This window comes from Mustela nigripes, chromosome 15 (assembly GCF_022355385.1).
Source record: "Mustela nigripes isolate SB6536 chromosome 15, MUSNIG.SB6536, whole genome shotgun sequence".
Classification (NCBI taxonomy): Eukaryota; Metazoa; Chordata; class Mammalia; order Carnivora; family Mustelidae; genus Mustela; species Mustela nigripes.
The window spans coordinates 70709179-70732328 of NC_081571.1; the positions used below are offsets into that span (position 1 = coordinate 70709179).

At 40.3% G+C, this 23150-nt stretch overlaps 1 protein-coding gene and 1 long non-coding RNA gene across 2 annotated transcripts in view; one reads left to right on the plus strand and one right to left on the minus strand.

The window, feature by feature from the left end:
- UGGT2 (UDP-glucose glycoprotein glucosyltransferase 2) overlaps window positions 1-23150 on the minus strand; it is a 186389-nt gene that overhangs the window by 111001 nt on the left and 52238 nt on the right. Inside the window, exons 9-12 of the mRNA XM_059377462.1 lie at window positions 19397-19496; window positions 17107-17167; window positions 6562-6653; window positions 1620-1770 (exon numbers count right to left, since the gene is read on the minus strand). Of these exons, the coding sequence (XP_059233445.1) occupies window positions 1620-1770; window positions 6562-6653; window positions 17107-17167; window positions 19397-19496 (404 nt within the window). The remainder of the gene's footprint in view (window positions 1-1619; window positions 1771-6561; window positions 6654-17106; window positions 17168-19396; window positions 19497-23150) is intronic.
- LOC132002473 (uncharacterized) lies at window positions 937-5651 on the plus strand. The gene is made up of 3 exons (XR_009399902.1): window positions 937-1196; window positions 1382-1449; window positions 5323-5651. It is a non-coding gene; the product is annotated as an uncharacterized LOC132002473 (long non-coding RNA).

Below are 23150 nucleotides of genomic sequence, written 5' to 3' on the forward strand. Positions count from 1 at the left end.
ATGGGATCGGGAGGGAGACAAACCATACGAGACTCTTAATCTCATAAAAGAAACTAAGGGGGGCCGGGGGGAGGAGGGTAGGGAAAGGGTGGTTGGGTTATGGACACTGGGGAAGGTATGTGCTTTACACACTGCACAGCACTCAGTAAACCTGGCGATTCACAGACCTGTACCCCAGGGGCTAATAATACATTATATGTTAATAAAAAAATAAAAAATTTTAAAAAAGAAGAAAAAAGGACATCAAAGAATCACAGGAGAAAATTATAAAATTATAATAATTCACTGTGCAAAGTATATGGAAGGACTGGTAGTTCTGTAACGTGACAGAAATGCATGTATACATATATACACACGTGTGTGTGTGTGCGCACATGTGTGTATGTTGGGGGGTAAGGTTAGCTCAGCTGGCCAGCTTGCTCACACCTTGCACATTCCCTAGAAGGACCTGCTTCTGTGACAAAGGCTCTAGTTGGCTTCTGAGAACTCACACTTGAAATGTTCTGACAGAGTTTCTCCCAGGCTGAGTGTCTTGCTACACGCTGTGGAGGTTTGTACAGAGTTTCTGGCAACATTAGGATGAACCCGAGCTTTCCCCTGAGGGTCTAGAGCTTCAGTGACGGAGATGAGTCACATGGGCATTATATGCTCATAGGACAGACCCCTTTCCGAGCCCTGTACTCCCGGCTCCAGCTAGCCTGGCACGGATCATCACTCATGAGATCAAGCACGTCGTCTACGACTGCATAAGGAGCCCCTTCTTGGAAATTCCTGCCTGGTTTCCTCTGGACTTTGCCTCCTGTTTTCTCCCTCTGCTGACAAGGCTTGTGTTCTGCTGCTCTAAGACTGCAACCATCAGTGCAACAACTTCTAGCTTCCTGAGTCGTTTTAGCCCATCCCTGGGCCTGAGGCTGACCCTGCGGCTCCTCGATACAGTGCATCTACGACTGTTTTCCAACCTGGGTAGCTGAGGTCAGCTTCTCTCAGAAGTACTGTCTGGAGCAGAAGCCTGAAGAAAGAGTGGGAGCTGACTGGCTAGAGAGGGGAAACACGGCTTCCCCAGTGTGAGAGAAGGGAAGGAAAGTGGCGAGAGGAGTACTTCACAGTCTGAGAAATGAGAGGAGGGAGAAGGCCAAGGACAGCCTCACTGGCCACACTGAGGATGGGAGCGCATCCCGGCCACATGCAGAGCTGAGGTGAGCAGACTCCCAGTTCCCGCAGGCAGCAGCACAGACCAGAACGCTCGGAGGCCCCCGTGAGCCGGCCAGGCAGGGTTCTCACCATAGGAAGTGGTATTCTTACATTCTTCAGATTCTAATTATTTGATGTTTTGCTGCTGTTCTTCATGGGGTTACTTGGTTGTTTGTGTTTGTTTTTAAAGCTGGAAAGGATCCTGAAGGAGAAAGTTCTTGAGAGGAAATGCAGAGAACAGGAAGAAGGGGAGAGAAGGTATGAGAACGAGAAGTGGATGAGTCTGTATTTTTACCTTTTTTCTCACTGAGTTCTCCTGAAGCCTCTTTCAAAAAGCTTACATTTATTTGAAAACCTGCCAATATTTGGTTTTAAGCTAAGTCTTAAATCTGAAGTTTTTAAAAACAAAGAATTACATGAGCACTTACCACTATAGAAGAATGCCTAATATCTAATGCATAGGTATGGTCCAAAACATGTGAGTTTAATTTTAAAAAATTGCTAACATCTTCTTTGATGATCCCAAGATTGCGGAGGCCATTCATCATTTTTCCTTCTAGTTTCAGCATATCCAAAAGACTTTTAAAGGAAAAAAAAAAAGTTTTACTTTGATTTGCCAAGTTAAAAAAAAAAACCTTTATTTAAAGTTTATAGCTTTCTTAAAGCCTCAGAAACGAATTCCACTGGTATTTTTAATAATAGCGGGAAAAAATATTAAACTCATTGACAATCAAGACGAGGAGTTCTAGTTAGTTATTTAGGGTAAACTCAGGTTGACTTTTTTTTCTGTAGTGATAAGATCTTAAAATCTAAGAGGTAAGGCAACAAGGTATATTTATTATATTCTTTTTTTTTTTTTTTAAGATTTTATTCATTTATTTGAGAGAGAGAGATCACAAGTAGGCAGAGAAGCAACAGACTCCCCACTCAGAGAGCCTGATGCAGGGCTCGATCCCAGGACCCTGAGACCATGACCGGAGTCGAAGGCAGAAGCTTAACCCCCTGAGCCACCCAGGTGCCCCTATTTATTACATTCTTAAGCAAAGAAGTGAAGATATGTTCACTCACCCAAGTGAGCCAAAAATGAAAGGAACAGTACAATAGGTTACTCTTTTTGTAAAGCTACTATTAAAACAAGGTGAGATCAAATAGGACCTAATATATAAAATTTTAGCACAGAAAAGAGCCATTAAAGCATGAAAGTTCACATCTGTTTAGAATACATATTAAAATTTCGAATCATATGTATATAATACTCTGAGAGCGCTTAGACATGACAGAAAATATTATAGCTAAAAAATAACATCAACAAATAATGCTACTGGCAAAAAGTCTGGGCTGTTTGAGTCTCTAAGTTTCTACTGAGGAAGCTCACATGTGTGCCAGGTAAGTGCCTTGTTCTTCCCAAATAGAGCGCCTCTCACCCTGTCTTCCCCCAGGAAGTCCTAGGAAGGCCCAGACAGGTGGTCTCCGGCCCAGGTCCCGCAGCTGGTGCACAGAGCGGGGATGTGAATGCTGTGGGAAGATAGCACTTCCCTGTAGCTGTGGCTTTATGGATTGTGGTAAAGTGTGCTGGTGTTTGGAAAAGTAAAAGTTTACCAGGCAAGGAAGGATGTTATTACTTTTTGAAACCAACTGTTAAAATTCATATTTATAATATTTAACCTAATTGCCTCCTTAAAAAAAATCCAATCATGCAGATCACTTTGCTTTTCAGAAATGAACAGAATCAGAATAAAGCAATATATGGATTTTAGAATACCATTCTCAGGGAGGTCTATAGAAATCTACATTTATTAAGTATTTTATTTAGGGGCACCTGGGTGGCTCTAGTCGGTTAAGCATCTGCCTTTGGCTCAGGTCATGGTCTGGGGTCCTGGGATCGAGCCCCGTGATTCTCCCTTTCCTCCCCACTCCTACTCTGACATTATCTCTGTCCCTATCTCTGTCTCTTTCCCTCTCAAATAAACTTTTTTTTTTTTAATTTAAAGAGGCACCCCTAGAGATCTATATTAAAAAAGTAGAGATCTAATACCTGAACTTGTACAAAAGCAGGTGTTTTTTTTTTTAATAAGTGCTTCAAGCTGGCCTGGAGGGCTTAGCTCTGAAAGTCTGTATCCTAAGGCAGTTCTGACCACTGCCTTACAAAGCACACTTTTCAGCCTCCCCTCCAACCTATTAGAGGATAAGTGTGGTAAAAGGAGCACTAGCTTAAATACCACCCTTCTAATAAGATTTAGTCTGGGTTACGATGCTACTTCACACATGGCTTCTTGAAGTTCTTAACCCCTTCGGTCTAAATTCTCTTATGTGTAAAATAAGAATTCTGGATTGCATTGCCAATGTTCTCTCCATTTTACAGTGCTTACTGATCAGACACTTTTGGGGGGCAACAGAATTTTAATATTCCCCATAGCTTTTGTATCTACCATCTTTGTAATCTCAACCTAGTTTCCCAGGAAAACCATCAATGGAAAAACCAGACAGAGTTACAGGGTATACTGGAAAGAGCATGGGATTTTGAATCCTGCTACTATTTGCCAGCTGTGTCCCTGCTTTTGTGTGACACTTGAGTCTTCGTTTCCCCATCTAAAAAACAGAATGGTGAGAATCCCTTTATAAGGCATAAAGATTAAATTAATTCACTATGGGGCACACAGTTGCCCTCAATAAGCATGTTTCTTCCTTTGTCTTTTTAAATCTTGAATTTGGGCTACCAATTAAAAAAAATGGTTCTTTAAATGTGTTAGGTCTATTTATCAGTAAAACTCCTTGTATCTCTGGATTTTGAAAAAATTAATATAATTTCTTATGCCTCTCTTTTAAATAGTTACTATCTTTAGATTTGCTTAGAGCTCTTCACTGGCTTCTCCTGCTCTTGAGAGGAAAGGTGAAAATCCGAAGCCTGGTGGCACAGTCTGCCCCTTCCTTGCCCACCTGGGTGACCGCAGCTTCTTCCGGCTCCTCCTCCCTCCACAGCCTGGCCACAGGACAGGATTTTCATTTTCTCAAATGGGCCACTGCTTGCAGAACCCCCACTCCCCACTCTGCCTTATCTATCCTTTAAGTGTTAGCTTAAATGATCCCATCCTTGAAGAAATCTGACATTCCCCATGTTCTATCAAGAGCTACTTTAAATCTCCGAAGTTTTACACTCCTAGAGCCCTGCAAACCTTCCTGCACTATCATTATGTATTTACTATCTGTTACCCCACCAGACCGCTTATTTCTGTCGTCTTCACCACTACGCCCCAACACCTACCAGTTTCTATAGCAGAGTAGGCACTCAGATAGTCACTGAGCTGAATTGTAATACTGATTTTATAATCCTGAATTTTAATGTTTCATGCATTACAAATACATATTTTATCAAGAGCCCCAGAGGACTCTGAGACAGACAACTTCATTAAGATACAGAGAAAAACCACACAAGTAGGGATCTCAAGATACCTCTGTTATGTCTTTCTGTGTGGTAGTTATACTGTGGGGACATGCTCAGGCAGGACAGGTTGGCTATCGAAATGATTAACATCCACTTTGCACCAGTTTGTCTGCTCAGATCTGTGGTTGAGGGGATTATGCTTAGGGAAAGAGATGTGTCAGTGGCTCCAGGGTAGAGAATGTGAAACACCATTTACGGACCTCCTCAAGTTCACTCGGCCCTACCTGCCTTCCTCCCGGGTCACAGCCATGGCCTCCCGCTGCTAACCTTCTAGGGGATGAGAGCCAGGCTTGGTCCTGGCCTTGGACTCAAGCAGCGCTGACCAGACTCATGGAGGCTCCGGCTCCTCCAACTACATCCAGGGACCGAAGGCAAAGACTGTATCCGTCCCCTACAACCCAAAATGCAGTGAGAGACGGGCGCTAGGAAAGAAGCATAAAATAATTCCTCACTCCCGTTCGTTCCCTAAACAGGGAATTGTGCAGTACTAGTCCCATGGGACGTCTCTCTGGATCTAGGATATAACCTCGGTAACATGTCATTTTCCTTCCTTCTCCTCTTTCCGGAATCATCTTCTTTTAGGCTCCACACTGATTTTATTCTCTAGGTTCTGACTTCTTTCTGGGAATTTATTTTGTGCTAAAAGTGTCAGAAGATACAAACACCTTCACATCTTGTCCTCCTGCAAGGGCCTTCGAGGAGCTACGGCCAGTGATCACATCAGTGAGGAACAAAATGTGTCCCAAGTCACGCAGATCACCACTGACCAGCTGGATGAGGTAACGGGGCTTTGTTTCCCGAATAATTTACAGCCTTTCTAAGTAACTGGGCAAAACGTTCCTGCTACGAAAACCTTCCCGAAATCTACGCACCGACTTACTCCCTCTCTTGAACCCGTCCTCACCATTCCTGAGCGCAGACGGAATTCCTGTCCTGCTGAGGCTTGCAGGCCAACAGCTAACAACAGCTCTACCCCTGCTCTGGAGAGGGCTTCTCCTGTGTATCTTAGTTATCATTTTTCCCAAGCATCCAACTACATAAAAAGAAAAGCTTCATTGGTGCTACTGCATTTCTCAGTCTTTTCTACATTTTCCTAGGCTTCCCCAACTGGTAAGAAAATGAAATAAACATTTACTTAATTGAAGTCCAATGATGGTATATTCAATTGAATTAAAACTGAATATCTGAACTAAGTATCGTGTTTACTAAATTTATCTTATAAATACTAATTTTTTAAGTAGCTGTATGCTTCTCTTTAAAAGTAAAATAAACTCAGTTTGGTTTTTCTTGTTCGGCCCATGACTAATTTGTGGATCAGTGCCTGTGACAAATACGAGACTTTCTAATTTTGCCCTAGAGCAGTTTTTAAAAAGATTTTGAGAGAGAGACAGAGAGAGAGAGAGGACACATAAGCAGTGGCCAACTGAGCTGCCGAGGTGCCCCTACTCTACGGCATTTTGGAAAAATTATTTGGACCTGTGAAAACAGAATGCTGAAACCTGAACGCTACAATTTCAAATATCCTTTCTGACAAATACAAGCACTTTAAACTCTTCCTGTTAATTCCATTCTTCTGGGAAAATGCCTTGTGTTCCTTTCAGTTCCTTCCGGAGGGTAGAGTCCCTGCCTACTCAGCACAGTCCCATGGAACTGCCCTATAAGGAAAGACAGTTTGCAACAATGCGGCAGGTACGGATGCAAGGTTTAGAAACTTCAGTTTTCACATCTGAGCACATGTCTCCAGGGTTTCTCCCAGGCCTGCATTCTAAGACACTTGGGAGTTTTCTAGCAAAGTAACAGAATGGTTTTGAACAAAAATATGTATTTGCTTTACTTTTAAAGTGATTATCTGCATTTTGGGAAACACTTAACTCCACAATATTTTCCTACATATAAATCATAGTTTCTATCAGTAATTTAACACTTACCTAAAAGGATCGTAAGCATTCAGATCCACACGAAGTCCATTTATGAACAGACAAGCATCACCTGGCTGAATTTCAAATCTCTCATGAAGACCCTTGAAAGAGAGCAGGGTAATAGTTAGCCAAGTCCTACAACAACAGCAACCTGTGCCTGAAGTTGGTGAATTTTCCACAGAGTCATAGAGTAAATACTTTGGGCTTTGCTGGCCATGTCGTCTCTGTTGCAGCCACTCAACTCTTTCCTGTAACACAAAAGCAGCCACAGACAACACGCAGACAAACAGGCATGCCCAGGTTCCAATAAACCTTGACTTTATGAAAACAGGAGTGAAGCTGGATTTGGCCTCTACGTGGTTAGCAGCCTGCTCACCCCTAAGCTTAAGTGATGGAAATCTCGTGATAGCTTAGAGACACAAATACCTGAATATTTTGATAAATGTTTCTGCAATATGTATAAAGTTCTAGCTCTAGGACAATTACTTACCTAATACATCTGTATCGTGTGTGTGTGTGTGTGTGTGTGTGTGTAGGCGAACACATACTTAGAATAGGATAGTTGCCACACTCCTAGTCCTTACTATCACAGACTCAAAACTTTGGTGGGTTTGGAAATACAAGCTGGAGGTCACTCCAAATTCATGTAGGTTCCCATTAAAGCAGTGTGTCCATGTTCATCTTTTTTTCATTCAGTACATGATCCCCGAGCATATCAGAAACACTTAGATTTTCTATGAGCTAGAAACCACTCCAGGGGCTAGAGCAGTAACAGAAGTAAAGAATGTAATGCTCTTGCCAGTACAGCATAGTTACCAAGATAGTGCGGAGGGGGTCATATCCACTTTAAACCCCAGTCTTGCCATTTAGTCACGGTAAGAGTTGGACCAAATTACTTTGCTTCCATATGTCTCTGTTTCCTCATCTGGAAAATGGAGTACTTACTTCTATCTCACAGGTAATAAAGAATAAATGTGATCTATATCTGTGTCTAGTCACACAGGCAGCAGTCACAAGTGAAGCTTTCATTACTATTAGGGCAGGCAGATTCATTTAGACGGAAAAACAGAGGTTGATATCAATTATTCTAGAAAGGCAGGTGAAGCAAGTAACAAGAAGAGATTCAGAAAAGGTTTGGAAGAGTTTAATTTTCCTGTGTGTTATCACTCACCACAACAGGTTACATAAAGAAAAGGGAGAGAAGGATCTAAATTTGTAACAGGACAGAAAATAATTCCACTTGATTTATACAGAATACTAGCAAGAGATTAAACTCTAACAGAAGAAGATTCATAGATGAAACTCTGATAGATCTTTAACTATTTCTGTGATTTCTATCATTTATTCTAAGAAATCTGCATTCTAACTCCAAAATCTATAGATGCCTAATGAACTCATTGCTTATTTTCCAAAACTTGCACAGAATTCTCATACACAGGGTGTCAAGCTCTCTCCAGCACCTAATTCGTTTTAGGCATCTCAACGATAAGGAGAAAGCAGTCAAGCACATAGATCTATACTAAACTATTACCCTCTACAAGGCTGATGCCAGCCACAGGGCCTTGAACAAAGATAGTCGAAACAGGGTAACCAGTTGAACTCATGGATTTGACTGCTGAAATACTGTTAGTCTACTGGAGACTGCTGCTGACCAATTCTTTCTCCTTCCCCTTGGAGGAGTATGCCTTCAATCCTGGAAAATTACCCAAGTGTACAATTTAAGAGAGGTTTTTGCAAATCAAAAGGTTAAGACTTCAGTTTCCAGCGATATGATGAACCAGACATCCTGAAATCCTACTAAAAAAATGTTAGATTAAAATATTAATAATGCCCTCTAAATAGATGGTTTAGTTTTTTTGTTTTTGTTTTTTTTTTTTAAAGTAAAGACTTCGTGTAAGGGCAGAGAAGTAGCAGGAATATGAGTCCAAGGATACAAGCAAACACTGAAGGCCCCGTCCCAAGGAAATCTCAAGCTTCCTAGGCAGCCTAAAGCTTGGGGCTTGCAGGGCTGATCTCAGAAGGACCAGAGCCAAGGCCTTGGGCCCACTCAGCAGGGAGAAGGGTCAGAGGTATCCTGGGCACACAAATGAAAGGTGTGAAAGGTGATCTAGAAAACACACTGCCCTGAAGAAACAGCATAGAAGCTTGCTGGTCTCACCTTGGTTCTTGGTGAGGGAAGAACAGGTTTTCTTTTTCTTTTTTATTATGTTAATCACCGTACAGCATGTCATTAGTTTTTGATGTCGTGTTCCATGATTCATTGTTTGTGTATAACACCCTGTGTTCCATGCAATCTGTGTGCTCAATACCCATCACCGGGCTAACCCATTCCCCACTTCCTCCCCTCCAAAACCCTCAGTTTATTTCTGAGTCCACAGTCTCTCATGGTTCATCTCCCCCTCCGATTTCCCCCCTTCATTTTCCCTTCCTTCTCCTAATGTCCTCCATGCTGTTCCTTATGTTCCACAAGTGAAACTCTACGATAACTGACGTTCTCTGCTTGACTTACTTCACTCAGCATAATCTCCTTCAGTCCCATCCATGTTGAATACCCAACTTTTTTAAAAAAAGATTTTACTTATTTGAAACAGAGGGAGAATGAGAAAGACAGAGACAGACTCCCCATTGAGCTGGAAGCCCTATGCAAGGCTTGACCCTAGGACCCTGAGATCATGACTGAGCCAAAGGCTGCTGCTTAACCGACTGAGCCACCCCGGAGCCCCAAGAACAGGTTTTCCTAAGAATTCATGACCTCTTTCATCTTCATAGGAGCTTGAGGCTCAATTTCACATTATTTTTAAGGTCCCAAAAATATACACAGACCTTTAATTTGAAGTGGAGTTAAGCTGGGAGTGCTCTTTGGCTTTGAGCGGAAACAAATACAAATTCCCAACGAGAAAGAGAGCCTCGTTCAAAAAAAGAGGGAGTACATTGCAACATAACCCCCTTTAAGAACGAACCAAGCTGGATCATTACGTGAAGCTAAAAAGAATTGTGATTGAGTGAATCTCAGAAGACTGGCTGAGCTTTCTAATGGTAAGTCTGTTTATAAACATGTCTGGAGGCCCCTAGGCTGAAAATGCATTCATTCTGAATTTTAAAATTGAAGTCAGATATATCTTGATGTAGATGTTTTGTTGTTGTGTTTTTTTCCAGGATGAGTGATGAGAGAAGATTACAATTTTTTAAAAAATGTCCTACAGAAGAACTCTGAGAAAGGACATTTGATTAGGGTTTTTTTTTACAATTCTAAAATTTTCATTCCTCCTAAGTAATTAGTTCACATAATTAGAAAAGGTATGAGTTTTTATTTGGATTGGGTATGATTCTTTACTTGGATTTTGTATTTAAATACTTGCATTTGGTTTATTACATAATTATGAGATTAAAACAATCTATTACACAACCATTGAAGAAAAAAAAAAAAAGTTACCAGATTACCCCTCATATCTCCATTTTATTCCCTGGACAAAAAAGTGTTACGGAAACAAACAGCTTATAGTAAACAATAACACATACACACTGGACTGACACTTCTAATTCTGACCAATATCTGATTACAATAACAATTCTGAACTTCAAAATGTAATTTGCTGTACTCTGGGCTGAAAGCAGTTGCCTCCTGAATAAAACCAAACCCATATTCACGTCTGTAACTTCAGCATGGTCATATTTTCTGACTAATCTCTGCATGACTTTTGCTCTCCTAGTTACTATTACACATGTATCATCATGTAACATCCTCGGTCATCTCTTCCTTTAAAAGGTCGCTAATGATTCTATTGTAAAAAATAATAAAATTAGTTTCTGATCTCCTCCTGCTGCCTCTCCTCTTGCCCAGCCCAACCTCACTCAACAGTTTTCAACTCTCATGGTTTGAAAATCTGATGCCAACCTGGTTTTCACAGTGTACCCTTTTAATAATGTGTTCAAGTCTTTCATTTCAGAAAAGTACCTAATTCCAACTTTAAACATTTGCTCTGTCCATTTCACAGACTCCACTACAAGAATGTTGGATTTCCTTTACCCGCCTTTTACTTGTCATTTTTCTTGAATCCTATTTGCTTTAATTTTTTTTTAAGATTTTATTTATTTGAGATTGAGAGAGAATGAGAGAGAGAGAGAGCACCAGCAGCAGAGGCAGAGGGAGAAGCAGGCTCCCCCCTGAGCAAGAAGTCCCCACACTGAACTTGATCCCAGGACCCTGAGATCATGACCTGAGCCAAAGGCAGACACTCAACTGGTTGAGCCACTCAGGCGTCCCCACACTGTACCCTTAAAAACATTTTTTAAATTAATTTTTAAAAATGTTCAGTGTTCCAGAATTGTTTACACACCACACCCAGTGTTCCATGCAATCCGTGCCCTCCATAATACCCACCACCAGGCTCACCCAACCTCCCACCCCCCGCCCCTCCAAAACCCTCAGACTGACAGTGTACCCTTTCAATAATGTGTGTTCAAGTCGTTCATTTCAAAAAAGTACCTAATTACAGCTTTAAACATTTGCTCTGTCCATTTTATAGACTCTACTACAAGAATGCTGGATTTCCTTTATCTGCTTTTTATTTGTCATTTTTCTTGAATCCTTTCTACTTGTTTTAACTTCTTCTTTTTTTTTTTTTTAAGATTTTATTTATTTGAGATTGAGAGAGTGAGAGAGAGCACGAGCAGCAGAAGGAGAGGGAGGCTCCCCACTAAGCAGGGAGCCCGATGCGGGGCTCAATCCCGGGACTTGAGCAAAAGGCAGATGCTTAACCAACTGAGCCACTCAGGCGTCCCTTCTTTGCATTTCTTACTTCTAGCCACTATGTCTCCTCCTATGCTTTTTATAAGGTCAGTTCTCCGTTGTGCCACTTAAAATTTTGCTCTGTATTTCTAAAATGGTTACTCTCAAGATCGTTGCCAGGTCCTTCCAGCTCTGGTTTCACTCTCTGGCGACCTGGCCATCCCCCCTTCTTTCCGGCCCATCTTCGCCCTTGAGTCTCTACACTTCTGCCTCATGTGTTGCATCTCCGCTTCATTAGCTTTTCGAGCACGTGTCTGAATGTCGTGCCGCAGTCCTTCTCTGCTCAGTGAAGTTTCTTCATCTCTGGTATAGTTTGGTTCCTCCTCTTCCCCTTTATGGGGACATCTTGAGATGCATGTAATATGTCTACACCTTTCTGAGCACATCTGAATCACCTAGATTTTCTTGCACCAGGCATTAGCAGGGGAGATCATTTTGGAGTAAAAGAGGCAAAACTAGCCTCCAGGTTTCCTGGCCTGCAGTTTCAGTACAGTGGTCTACAGTGTAAGCCGGGTCTCCCAGTATCATCTTCCTTAGATTCTCCAATATTAACCAGCTCAAAGGCTCTCACCACCAGACACTTTTCCTCTTCACATAGCCACCAAAGGATGCTGCCCTGATGTCCTGGAGGAGCTGCTCCCTCAAATTAGCCAGGTTTTCTTCCCTCTGCCACTTCCTTGCACTCGGCACGACCCCCCTCCCGCAGCAGACGTCCCTCTCCTATCTGTGTCAGTCCCACCTGCCCACAGAGCTCCTTCTCAGAGCAGAGCCCTCTCCCCGGAGAGGGAGCACTTGCTGCTTCTTCCCGGGACCCCGGCCGCGTCCCGTACTTCCCCTCCACAGGACTCTGGCTTTATGCTTCAGTTCTGCTGGGGCTGGGCATTTCCCACCACACACAAAATTTAGGTTTTTGCTTCTGCTAGTTTTGCTGAAAATGCTGTTTCATTCTTCTTGTTGCTGTGTATGATTTTTAGGAGAATAAATGGGACTATTTTGAATTGGGCTGCAGCCATATTCCTATTGGAGCCAATCGCTATCTTCTTAATAATAAAATGTCAGCTTAAGCCAGCTTTAACTCAAAATATAACTAAACAAAATTAACCAAAGCCAGCTTCCCTAGCTAAGTTGACAATAAAATGCCCAATTATACAAATAATAAAGATACTAAAATTTCAAAGATCCAAATAATTCCTAAAAAAAAAAATGAGGAGATACAGCAAATACTAGGATTGACAGATAATGTTAATCCTGGATTAACATAATGAAATATGAACTGAAAGATCTTTTTAAATGTGATATTAGAATAACTCTGTAATAATTCTAACCTTAGGGGCGCCTGGGTGGCTCAGCCCGTTAAGTGTCTGCCTTTGGCTCAGGTCATGATCCCAGCATCCTGGGATCGAGCCCTGCATTGGGCTCCCTGCTCGGTGGGGAGCCTGCTTCTCCCTCTCCTGTTACTCCCCCTGCTTGTGCTTCTTCTCTCTGTCAAATAAATAAATAAAATCTCAAAAAAAATTCTAACCTTAAACTTGTCATTTTGACTACATTTCTACTATTTCTGCCATCTTGACACTGTATATATTTACAAAATATGCTCACAGATTATTCTAATCTGAACCATGTAATTACATTTTCCAGAAGGAGTTTGAAGAAGATGACTTCTTCAAAGCTAGTACCAGCAACTAAACCCAGAACTTCTGCCTGTTCTTATTTCCATAGCTATTTTATTCCTTCAGTTCTTCTAATAGCCCTAAAATCAGGTTTTGTGGAGCAACAGAAATTATTCTGAATTTCTTTCAAACACAGAAACATTGTTGTATAGTTTCAAAAGCATAGGATAAATTCAATTAAACAGATGGAGAAGTAATGTATGAAATTTAATACATTTGATGGTATTACTGTAACCAGGTTCTTAATACAAAGAACTCCAGAATCTCGGTGGCTTACTAGAAGAAACATTTACTTCTTTCTCATATCATGTAGTCACACCTTCAAGTTATCTTCGGTTCCACTCCAGGGCCTTTTTCATTTCAGGCGCCAGACCTGGGGAGCAGCGCCTGTGTGGGACCTGCCTCATGACAGAGAGCAGAAGCAACAAGGCAACCGAACCACAAAGCTGCTGCTTGCACAGATGTGTGCATCCACTCATTTTATATTAGCCAAAGTGACATGGCATCAATCAACATCTGAGGGAAGAGAGTGACTGTGAACAACAACATAATCCATCTCAGTATTTCATGTTTCCCCTCTGCAAATGTATCAACCAATGATCTTAAATTTTTAAGCAGTCCTTCCCTATGACTTTCTATCTATTAGCAACAGCAAACCTTTGGTCATAAAGTACTATAGGGAAAATAACACTGTCTCTCCCCACTTTTCTAGCTAGCTACTGTCTACTTCTTGAGTCATCTCTTGCCCTCCTAGAGGGAAATGAGACCACCTATGTCATTACAGCTCAACTATGGGGACTGAGAACGGGGATCCCTTGAGCTGGTATCACTTAACTATTACAGGAAATTCTTGTCCAGGAAGAAAAAACTATAAATGAATAAATAATTATTTGCTTCAGGAAATTCTTGCAAACAAAGTATGCCAGGCAAATCTGGAATGGATCTGCAAAACAGTCTATTTGCAAATCTGAACAGTTTACCTAAACTGGGCAAAAACCTTGCTTATAAGTTTGCTCATCAAAACCAACACTTTTGGGGGCCTGGGTGGCTCAGTGGGTTAAAGTCTCTGCCTTCAGCTCAGATCATGATCCCAGGGTACTGGGATCGAGCCCCACATCGGGCTCTCTGCTCAGCAGGGAGCCTGCTTCCCCCTTCCCCCCCGCCTGCCTGCTTCTCTGCCTACTTGTGATCTCTGTCTGTCAAATAAATAAATAAAATCTTAAAAACAAAATGAAACAAAACAACAAACAAAAAACCATCACTTTTGTGTTGACTGATCCTAAACCGATGCTAAAGCCCAGAATGAGAAGAGCTGCTGCTTGAAGACGGGTTCCTGGCATAGCGAAGGTCAAGCTGCCCAATGCTGTTCCAATGCCAGCCTCTGAACCAGACACACCAACTGTGGCAGCCCCAGCGCCAATAAACTTGGCTGCTGTGTCAATGTCCCAGGAGACAACACTGGTCTGGAACCCCCGTTGGGCCATCTGGAACAGGGAGCTGCTCTAGGATGGCTGTTTAGCTGGGATCTCTGGCCTGCTCAAGAGGGAGGCAGACACAGGGCTGATTAGGTTCCTGGTACAAGAGCAAATCAGAGCCGAAGAAATGAATACTGCCCCGGCGGTCTGCTTTTTCTCAGTCTGCACCCCACTGCCCCGCTGCCCCTAGGCCAACCACAGCACTTGCCCCGCTCAAAGTGCCTCTTCTTCTTTTTTCCATCAAAAAACGGTGTTTATTTTTTTTAACAGAGGTAGTTCAACACTCCATTTGCAGACAGTGTGGGTTATTAGTTCAGTTTATTATTAGTTATGAACTATTTATTTAACTAAATCAACTAATTTACAGTTAGTTACAAACTGTTACAGACTCCACCCAAACCCCAAAATTTCCCCTATCTTAAAAGACCCAACTCGCTTGAACAGAAGCTCTGGAACCTAGAGATAATCTACCATAACATCCTTCTTTTGAGAGTAAGATTCCACCAAGGTTTCCTCCCTTACTTCAGTAAGTGATTAAACTCAGCTTTGCTTGATCAACAGGTTTTCCCCTGGGTTTTTTCATAGAGGACCTGACAGTCTACATTAGATTTCTCCTATCCCACCATTTTATTATATGCATTTCTCTAATTTTTGTATGTTGTTCTTCTGGAAATAGGAGTCAGTCAAGAATTTTGAGAAGAAACTAAAGTAGATCAAATTTCTTAAGCTCCTCAAATATTTTTGTTTTCTAATCACCTGGCAAGATGGTTGGCCCTTGAACAAATTCAAAGTGCTTGTGAAATTGATCTGAAATGAACTGGGTATCAGAGCACAAATTCTGGTTCTTTTACTAACTCTGTGACTCAAGAGAAATCACTGGGTCTCATTTTATAAGTTGTAATATTAATAACTGCGACAATACACATACCACTTAAAAAAACACCTGTTGCTAAACACTGACTGTATTACAGATAACATTTAAACATTCAACAGTTTTTAATTCAACACCTGTTTCTGAGGGAATGTGCCATACCGGGCACCATACTCATTGAAGCCTCCAGATTCAGAGTTTTCTGATTTCCTCAATCCTATCCCCTCCCCTTCCACTCTGCTTCAGCAACCAGCTTTGGTCATTGCCCTATGATTAGGCCATCGCACTGGCCTACCTGTGAAATTTGCCAGTGCAGTGATCTGGGTCTTCAGTCCTTCCAATGACCTCGCTTTCATCCCCACTATATTCTTCTTTGACCTCATGAAGTCCTCCAGCCTCTGGCATTAAGCCACCTCGTGGAGCAAAGCTCTGATGACCAGAACACCGGCTCTGGGCTGCGACACGAGCACAAAAATAAACTGGATTGGGTGAAGCCACTGATACTCTGGCATCCTCCATTCTTCCTCCCTTTTCTTCACTACCCTCTCCTCCTTTCCTACTGAAAGTACGTTATTCAAACAAAACTCACTGGAAGTACGGAACTTGCATTAGAAAACAATCCACTCTGTTCCAAGAATGGTAAGAGCAATTAGGAAAATTACAGAAAAGAGTATTACTACAACTAGTTCTGGAAAATAAACAATAATTTGTTAGGTGATCAGCAAGGCAAGGAATACCCTACCCAGGGATGCTGTGTGATGGTTCCCAACATTAGGCTCCAGGCACGGACAGGCATTGACTTCACTGTAACTGCTGGAGCTGCTGGTCGCCATCGGAAGAGCTGACATCTACTGAGAGCTCTGTCTGCGTGGGACAGGCACTGTTGGTTGGTTAAGCTAACCCACCTCTCCTCAGCCTGCCCCAATTACTATAAAAGAACGCGATTTTTCTAGCCTCTCTTGCAGTGAGAGATAGCTGCATAACAAAATTCTGGCCAACCCGATGGAAGAGTTAGCTGAAGTGTTCCAGGAAGGCTTTAGAGAGGACTCATATGGCTAACACTGTCCTCCTGCCTCTTTCTGCTTTGAATACAAGTAAGAAATCTAGAGCTGCGGGAGCGACTCTGCGGCCACAGAAGGGGAAAATCATGTCTGTAACCAACTATTCTGAGGATTCTTTATGTGAGAAAAACAAACTCCTACTGCTCAGGGGCCTGTGCATGTGGTTCTAGTTATTAAAGCCTTCTTAAAGCCAAGGCAGTCCTATGTCATTAATCCAGGCCGTGTTCTAAGCACTTTATAAATACCAACACAGCTAGGGTCATTTGGGTTCTTAAGAATCTTTTCAAATTACTGACCAACTGTGCCCTTTACAACATACGATTCTAATAATGTTCCAGTGGTCCAAACCTGACTCGGGCCTCACAACCTTTTAAAGCAAAACCAGTTATGAGAAACAGAATAATTAACTCATAGCTTTATTCTTTATCCTGTAAAGAAAACCATACTATGTGGGCAGAAGGTCTGGAGAACAGGTGAATGAAGAAGTAAGTTGTATGTCAGAAAAGACACGCTAGAATCACAGACTGTAAGCTACATAAAGTAGACAATCTAAAAATGAAAAAACCTGAACTGTTTTAATAATCTAAAAAACACAAATTATCATTTTCTTTTTTGCACAAAAATTGAAGATCCAAACTCTAAAATAGTGGTATTAGTGTAGTAAATTGGAAAAAAAATTCAAACAAACCTTTTGATTTTCCTGTATTTCATCCCTCATAAGTTGATTTACAGCAATTCTGGTCAGAGATCTGGGAAAATAAATACGGATATAATTAATTTTTCCTTAAATGTTTAAGACTAATCTGTAATTCACTGTAGTAGTACTCTGGATAAGAACCTAAAAATTCAAAATGTTTCATGACTGTAAAGTATCCATTTCCATGCAGCCCATCTGACAACTGGCACAGTGGCTTTCCTCTGACAAGGGTGTTCGATTCAGGTGGATTACAGACTGTCAAGAGTTCATGTACGCTCAGGTGATGTATGGAGTTGCTGAATCAGTGTACTATACACCTGAAACTAACACAACACTGTATGTTAATTACACTGGAATTAAAATAAAACCTTAATTTTTAAAAAGGGCTCACCTGCACTAACTGTATGCTTTAAGTACTGTCAGAACTTGTTTACTAGTAGATACTTATTTTTCAAATATACTTGACTGAAAACACTGTTTTGTGCTACTGGGCCCAGACAGAGAAATTTCGTATGAAATTACCAATATCATCAAATGTGGCAATGCAATGGGCAATTTTCAGAATACCTGGACATAAGGATTTTGGTTAACCTGGGACCTCTACCAGGGCACGTAAGCTCTAAACAAATAATAAAACTGATTGCACATATTGACTCTTGATTATCCCCTATAACTTAAAGACAGAGAAGATTTTTCTTAACAGGAGTTATCAACTCCTAGCAAAATTAGTTACATTATTCATCAATTTTATGCAAATAAGTGACTGAAAAATTAAAAGGTTTAGAATGCAAAGTTCAGCTTTAAAGCAAAACGCAAGCAGAAAGGTGTATCTTAAGACAATTCACAATAAGTATGTATTATCTCCTAAAACATGGCAGCATTTGAGAGAAATTACAACAGATAATTTGATAATACAAATTTTTCATTCATTTATAAAATATTTTCTCATTTACTGATTGTCTAAAGAGTGGCTTTACAGATATGCTCATACCTGTAAGTTAGCCACTGAGCAGTTTTACTGTAGTTTGCAATTATTTTTAGAGATCAACCACAAAATGAGAGCAGAGTTTAGCAACAGAACCCTGAATTACAACGGACTTACTGTCAAAAGAGTGAATTAATGGTCTTCTTAAAACTAGAGTTATTTTACTTAATTTGTGTTTGATTTAGTAATTTCAGAAACAGCAGTGCAGCTAAACATTTATACACACGTGCATACTTCTGTTTTAGTATATACTGACTTCTCAAGTTCTTGACTGTTTAAGCTAGAATTAACACAAAGAATTACATCAATACATTAATTCTTAATCTGTAAATAAGTTGACAAACTCCTCTATTTCAGGGTCTCCTGGAAGGGTTCTTGTTATCTTGTGACCAACTACATATTATTTATTTGTCTTACAAAAGAAAGAAAATCTAGATTTAAAATTCAGTAGTTTGCACTGTGGACAAATGTACAACACAGCGTCTGAGACACACAGAGGCGCAGCAAACCCCCATGGGTGGAGAAGGGCTGTGGCCATGGCAGGAACATCCTCCCATTCCTTCCAGAAAAACACAGCTGCACTTGTCACATGCTCTGTGTCTTCCAGAAAAGCTAACTTATTTTCACTGGTTGTTTATACTTGTAGAGCCTGTCATTCCTAACCAGACTGCAAATGCACAAGACTTTGTTATTTTGTAAAAGTACTGATTACTTTTAGACATGCTTAAGTATTATCTATTGAACTGCAAGATATATTTAATGTAAAATCAGTATTTCTGGAAGGAGTTCCATTAGGTATCCTATTGGCAAAAAAGTCCTCCATAAAATTTTCCACAAATAAGACACTACTACCTGTTTAGAATCTGAAAGGGTAAGAACATGATCTAGCCATACTCTGGGCATAAATCTATTTAGAATAATACTTTTCACAACCCCCTACCTAGAAAAGAGAAAAAATATTCCCTCATTATTCATTCCTTAAATAAGTTTACCATAGCTGGATTATCATATCACTGTTTATGTTTAAATAACTTCAATAAATTATTCTTCCTTTCCATTTGTGTCTAATTCAAGAGTTCTATCCTGTAGTATACACACATGTATACACAAGCCAGTATTTTCCTGATTTAAAAAACCGTGCATAATGAAGAAATACCCTGATTTCATTAACACTATATCTGTGAGAATTAATTGACATCACTATGTTAAAATGAAATTTTATTTCATTCTATTTTCATAAAATTTATTTAATGGAAAGGGTTCTGGCTTTAATCAAAGTAATAAATTTTAACATACCTGGCTTTTATGGGGAAGTTCTGTGAAATGTCTTTCATTAATTTTATGGCATCATAAACTGGAGTGGACATTATTTGAGAAGCTGCCTGAAAACTAAGATCTGGGGAAAAAAAAATCATTAGGGAATCTAGCATAGTATCAGATTTTTATAGACATTCCATGTAATTTAAATAAGTCAACACTTCTTGCCATATTATTATATATATTTATATAATATATAAATATTATAAATATATATATAAATACTCTTATATTTAACATTCTTCAAAAGTTTTAAATGTAAGGCTATCACTTATGTCCAAATAAGGTAAGCTTTACACTTTTAAAAGGGTTAATTATCATTTAATACCTATTATCATTTAATACCTATTATTTTCTATCAATTACAGTATAGCTTCAGAAAGAGATATGGGAAAAGAAATGTTGATGCAAAACTATTTTTTCTAAGGTTTAATGAAAACATGCAACAAAAAGCTTTTGTAAGAATAAAGGGAAAAAGAGCTCTGAGGAGACAGGCCTGGAAAGAACTTTAAGATCCAATGTGTCCATCCAAAGGGGCACGTGCACACAAATGTTTACAGCAGCAATGTTCACAATAGCCAAACTATGGAAAGAACCTAGATGTCCATCAACAGATGAATGGAAAAAGAAGATGTGGGATATACATACAATTGAATACTATGTAGCCATCAGAAGAAATGAAATCTTGCCATTTGTAAGTATGTGGATGCAAGTAGAGGGTATTATGCTAAGCGAAACAAGTCAATCAGAGAAAGACAATTATATGATCTCCCCAATGAGGAATTTGAGAGGCAGGGTGAGGGTTCGTGGGGGGAAGGGAGGGAAAAATGAAACAAGATCGGACTGAGGAGGGAAACAAACCATAAGACTCTTCATCTCAGGAAACAAACTGAGGGCTGCTGGACTGGAGCAGGGTGGGAGGGAGGGGGTGGCGGGGTGATGGGCCCTGGGAAGGGTGTGTGCTATGGTGAGTGCTGTGAAATGTGTAAGACTGATGATTCACAGACCTGCACCCCTGAATAATTATACATCACATGTTAATTTTAAAAAATCCAGTGTGTACAACTCAGTAAATAGCAAACATTTGCTTTCTCGTTCAAAATGTTTCACCTTTATACCACAATGAAAATAAAATCCTAGACTTGGTATTTTCCCCAATACTACAGTTCTCTGTTAAGAAAACTGTGGCTTATGTGTTCAGTCTCCAGTATGCCGGAAGCAGCATCTTACTTAGTCTCCTTTACCTTGTCAAGAGTCAGAAAAGATTTTAAAGCTGAATTCTGCTCATTATGGACCAGTGAAACATATTGTTTCTCTGTAACATTTTACCATGGTTAGAAAGCCAGCTTACCATATATTAGTGAAATAACCAATTTAGCATAACAAGGCTGGTTTTATTTCCATGTTCTCAGTGTGGTGAGTTGGGTTGGGAGTCCAAGCTTAGGAAGAAATGTTCTTAGCACAGCTTCCCATGGGATGGACAGCATAACAACCAAGGTTCAAATCCGAGCTCTGTATCACGTTCTAGCTGAGTAACTTTAAATGGTGTTTCCCCAGCCTACTTCAGCAGGTTTCCAGTTCAGGCACTGCAGTGAATAATTGCCAAACACAACAGCCATTGCTCAGTGCTTCTCTTACTAAGATCCTTCTAGAAGAGGATCACTTCCTGCAAAGAAGTACTGACTTTCTATTTAATAAGTGGTGCTGGGAAAAACAGGTCACTCACATGCAAAAGAAGGAAAATGGGCCCCTATCTTACACAATACACAATAATCAACTCAAAGGGGTTAGACTTAAGTTTAAGACCTAAACCCATAAAATCCTGAAAGAAAACATAGGGGTAAGCTCCTCATCATTAGTTTTAGCAATGGTTTTTTGGATTTGGGACCAAAATCAAAGGCAGCAAAGTGAAAATGAACAAATGGGACTGTATCATATTACAAAGCTTCTGCACAGCAAGGAAATCGTCAACAAAATGGAAAAGCAAGCTGCAGAATGGGAGGAAAATATCTGCAAATCATCTGATAAGGGGTTAATAACAAAAATATCCAAGGAACTCAGGTAAACCAGTGTAGCCACTATGGAAGACATGATAGTGATTCCATATGGTGATTCCTCAAGAAATTAAAACGAAAATCACAGTGGGATCAGCAATCCCACTTCTGGGTATGTTTCCAGAGGAAATGAAATCAGTATCTCAAAGACGTATCTGTATTCCCATGGTCACTGCAGCATTATTCACATCAGCCAAGATGGAAACAACCTAAATGTCTACAAATGAGTGAATGGTTAGAGAAAATGTGGCATATACATACAACGGGATATTATTCAACATTAAAAAGAAGAAAAATCCTGCCATTTGTAACAACGTGGTGAACCTGGGGGTTATGCTAAGTGAAAACAGCCAGACAGAGAAAGACAAATACTGTACAGAATCACTTATGTAAAAATTGAAAAAAAAGAAAAAAAAAGTCAAACTCACACAAACAGGGAGTAGAAAAGTAGCTGCCTAGGACTGGATAGAGGAAAGAGGGAGAGGTTGAGAAAACGGCATAAATTTTCAGCTAAAGATGAAGAGGGTCTAAGATTCTAATGTATGCCCGGGTGACCAGCATTGGCACCACTGTACTGCATAACTGAAATTTGCTAAGAGAGTAGAAATTAAATGTTTTCACTGAAAAGAAGTACTTGATACACAAGTTAAGTACTCACTAAATATTGATGAATGAATAAATGACTAGCAAAATTACAAGCTCCTTTATGTTCTCTTTCTTACTCTATTGCTATTAAAGGCATTTATAAGCAACACAATTTCTGACTGATGTGTATATATTTAGGAATGTACATAGTCTTAGGCAAGAAAACTTAATAATTACTTACCTGACTGACTTAGTAATTACTTACCTGACCTATACTTACTTACTTACTTTATTTATTTTTTAAAGAATTTTATTTATTTATTTGACAGAGAGATCACAAGTAGGCAGAGAGGCAGGCAGAGAGAGAGGAAGGGAAGCAGGCCCCTGCTGAGCAGAGAGCCTGATGTGGGACTCGATCCCAGGACCCTGAGATCATGACCTGAGCCGAAGGCAGTGGCTTAACCCACTGAGCCACCCAGGCATCCCTATACTTACTTTATAAGTAACAACTTATAAAGAGGAAAGTGTATGGTCAAAGATCTTGCCTGACATTATTTGGTTGTACAACTTTATGCTCAAAAAAGCAAGATGCTGGGCAGAAGGAAGAATTAGGCCTTATAAGGAGACAGACCTGCTCATTTTAGATACCCCTGATTTGTCTCTGTCAGATTTGTGAACTTAGACTCATTATTTTATGTGTTCCATTTCTTAATTTCCTCATCTGGAAAAGTGGGATATCTAACTCATATGAGTTTTTAAAATGTAATTAGGATACTGTATATAAATAGCCTAACACTTTGCCAGACATGGTGTTGGTTAATTTTTTTTATCTTATTCATTTTTTTTTCAGCATAATAGTATACATTATTTTTGCACCACACCCAGTGCTCCATGCAATCCGTGCCCTCTATACTACCCACCACCTGGTACCCCAACTTCCCACCCCCTGCCCCTTCAAAACCCTCAGATTGTTTTTTAGAGTCCATAGTCTCTCATGGTTCACCTCCCCTTCCAATTTCCCCCAAATCCCTTCTCCTCTCTAACACCCCTTGTCCTCCATGCTATTTGTTATGCTCCACTTATTTGTGGAGCAT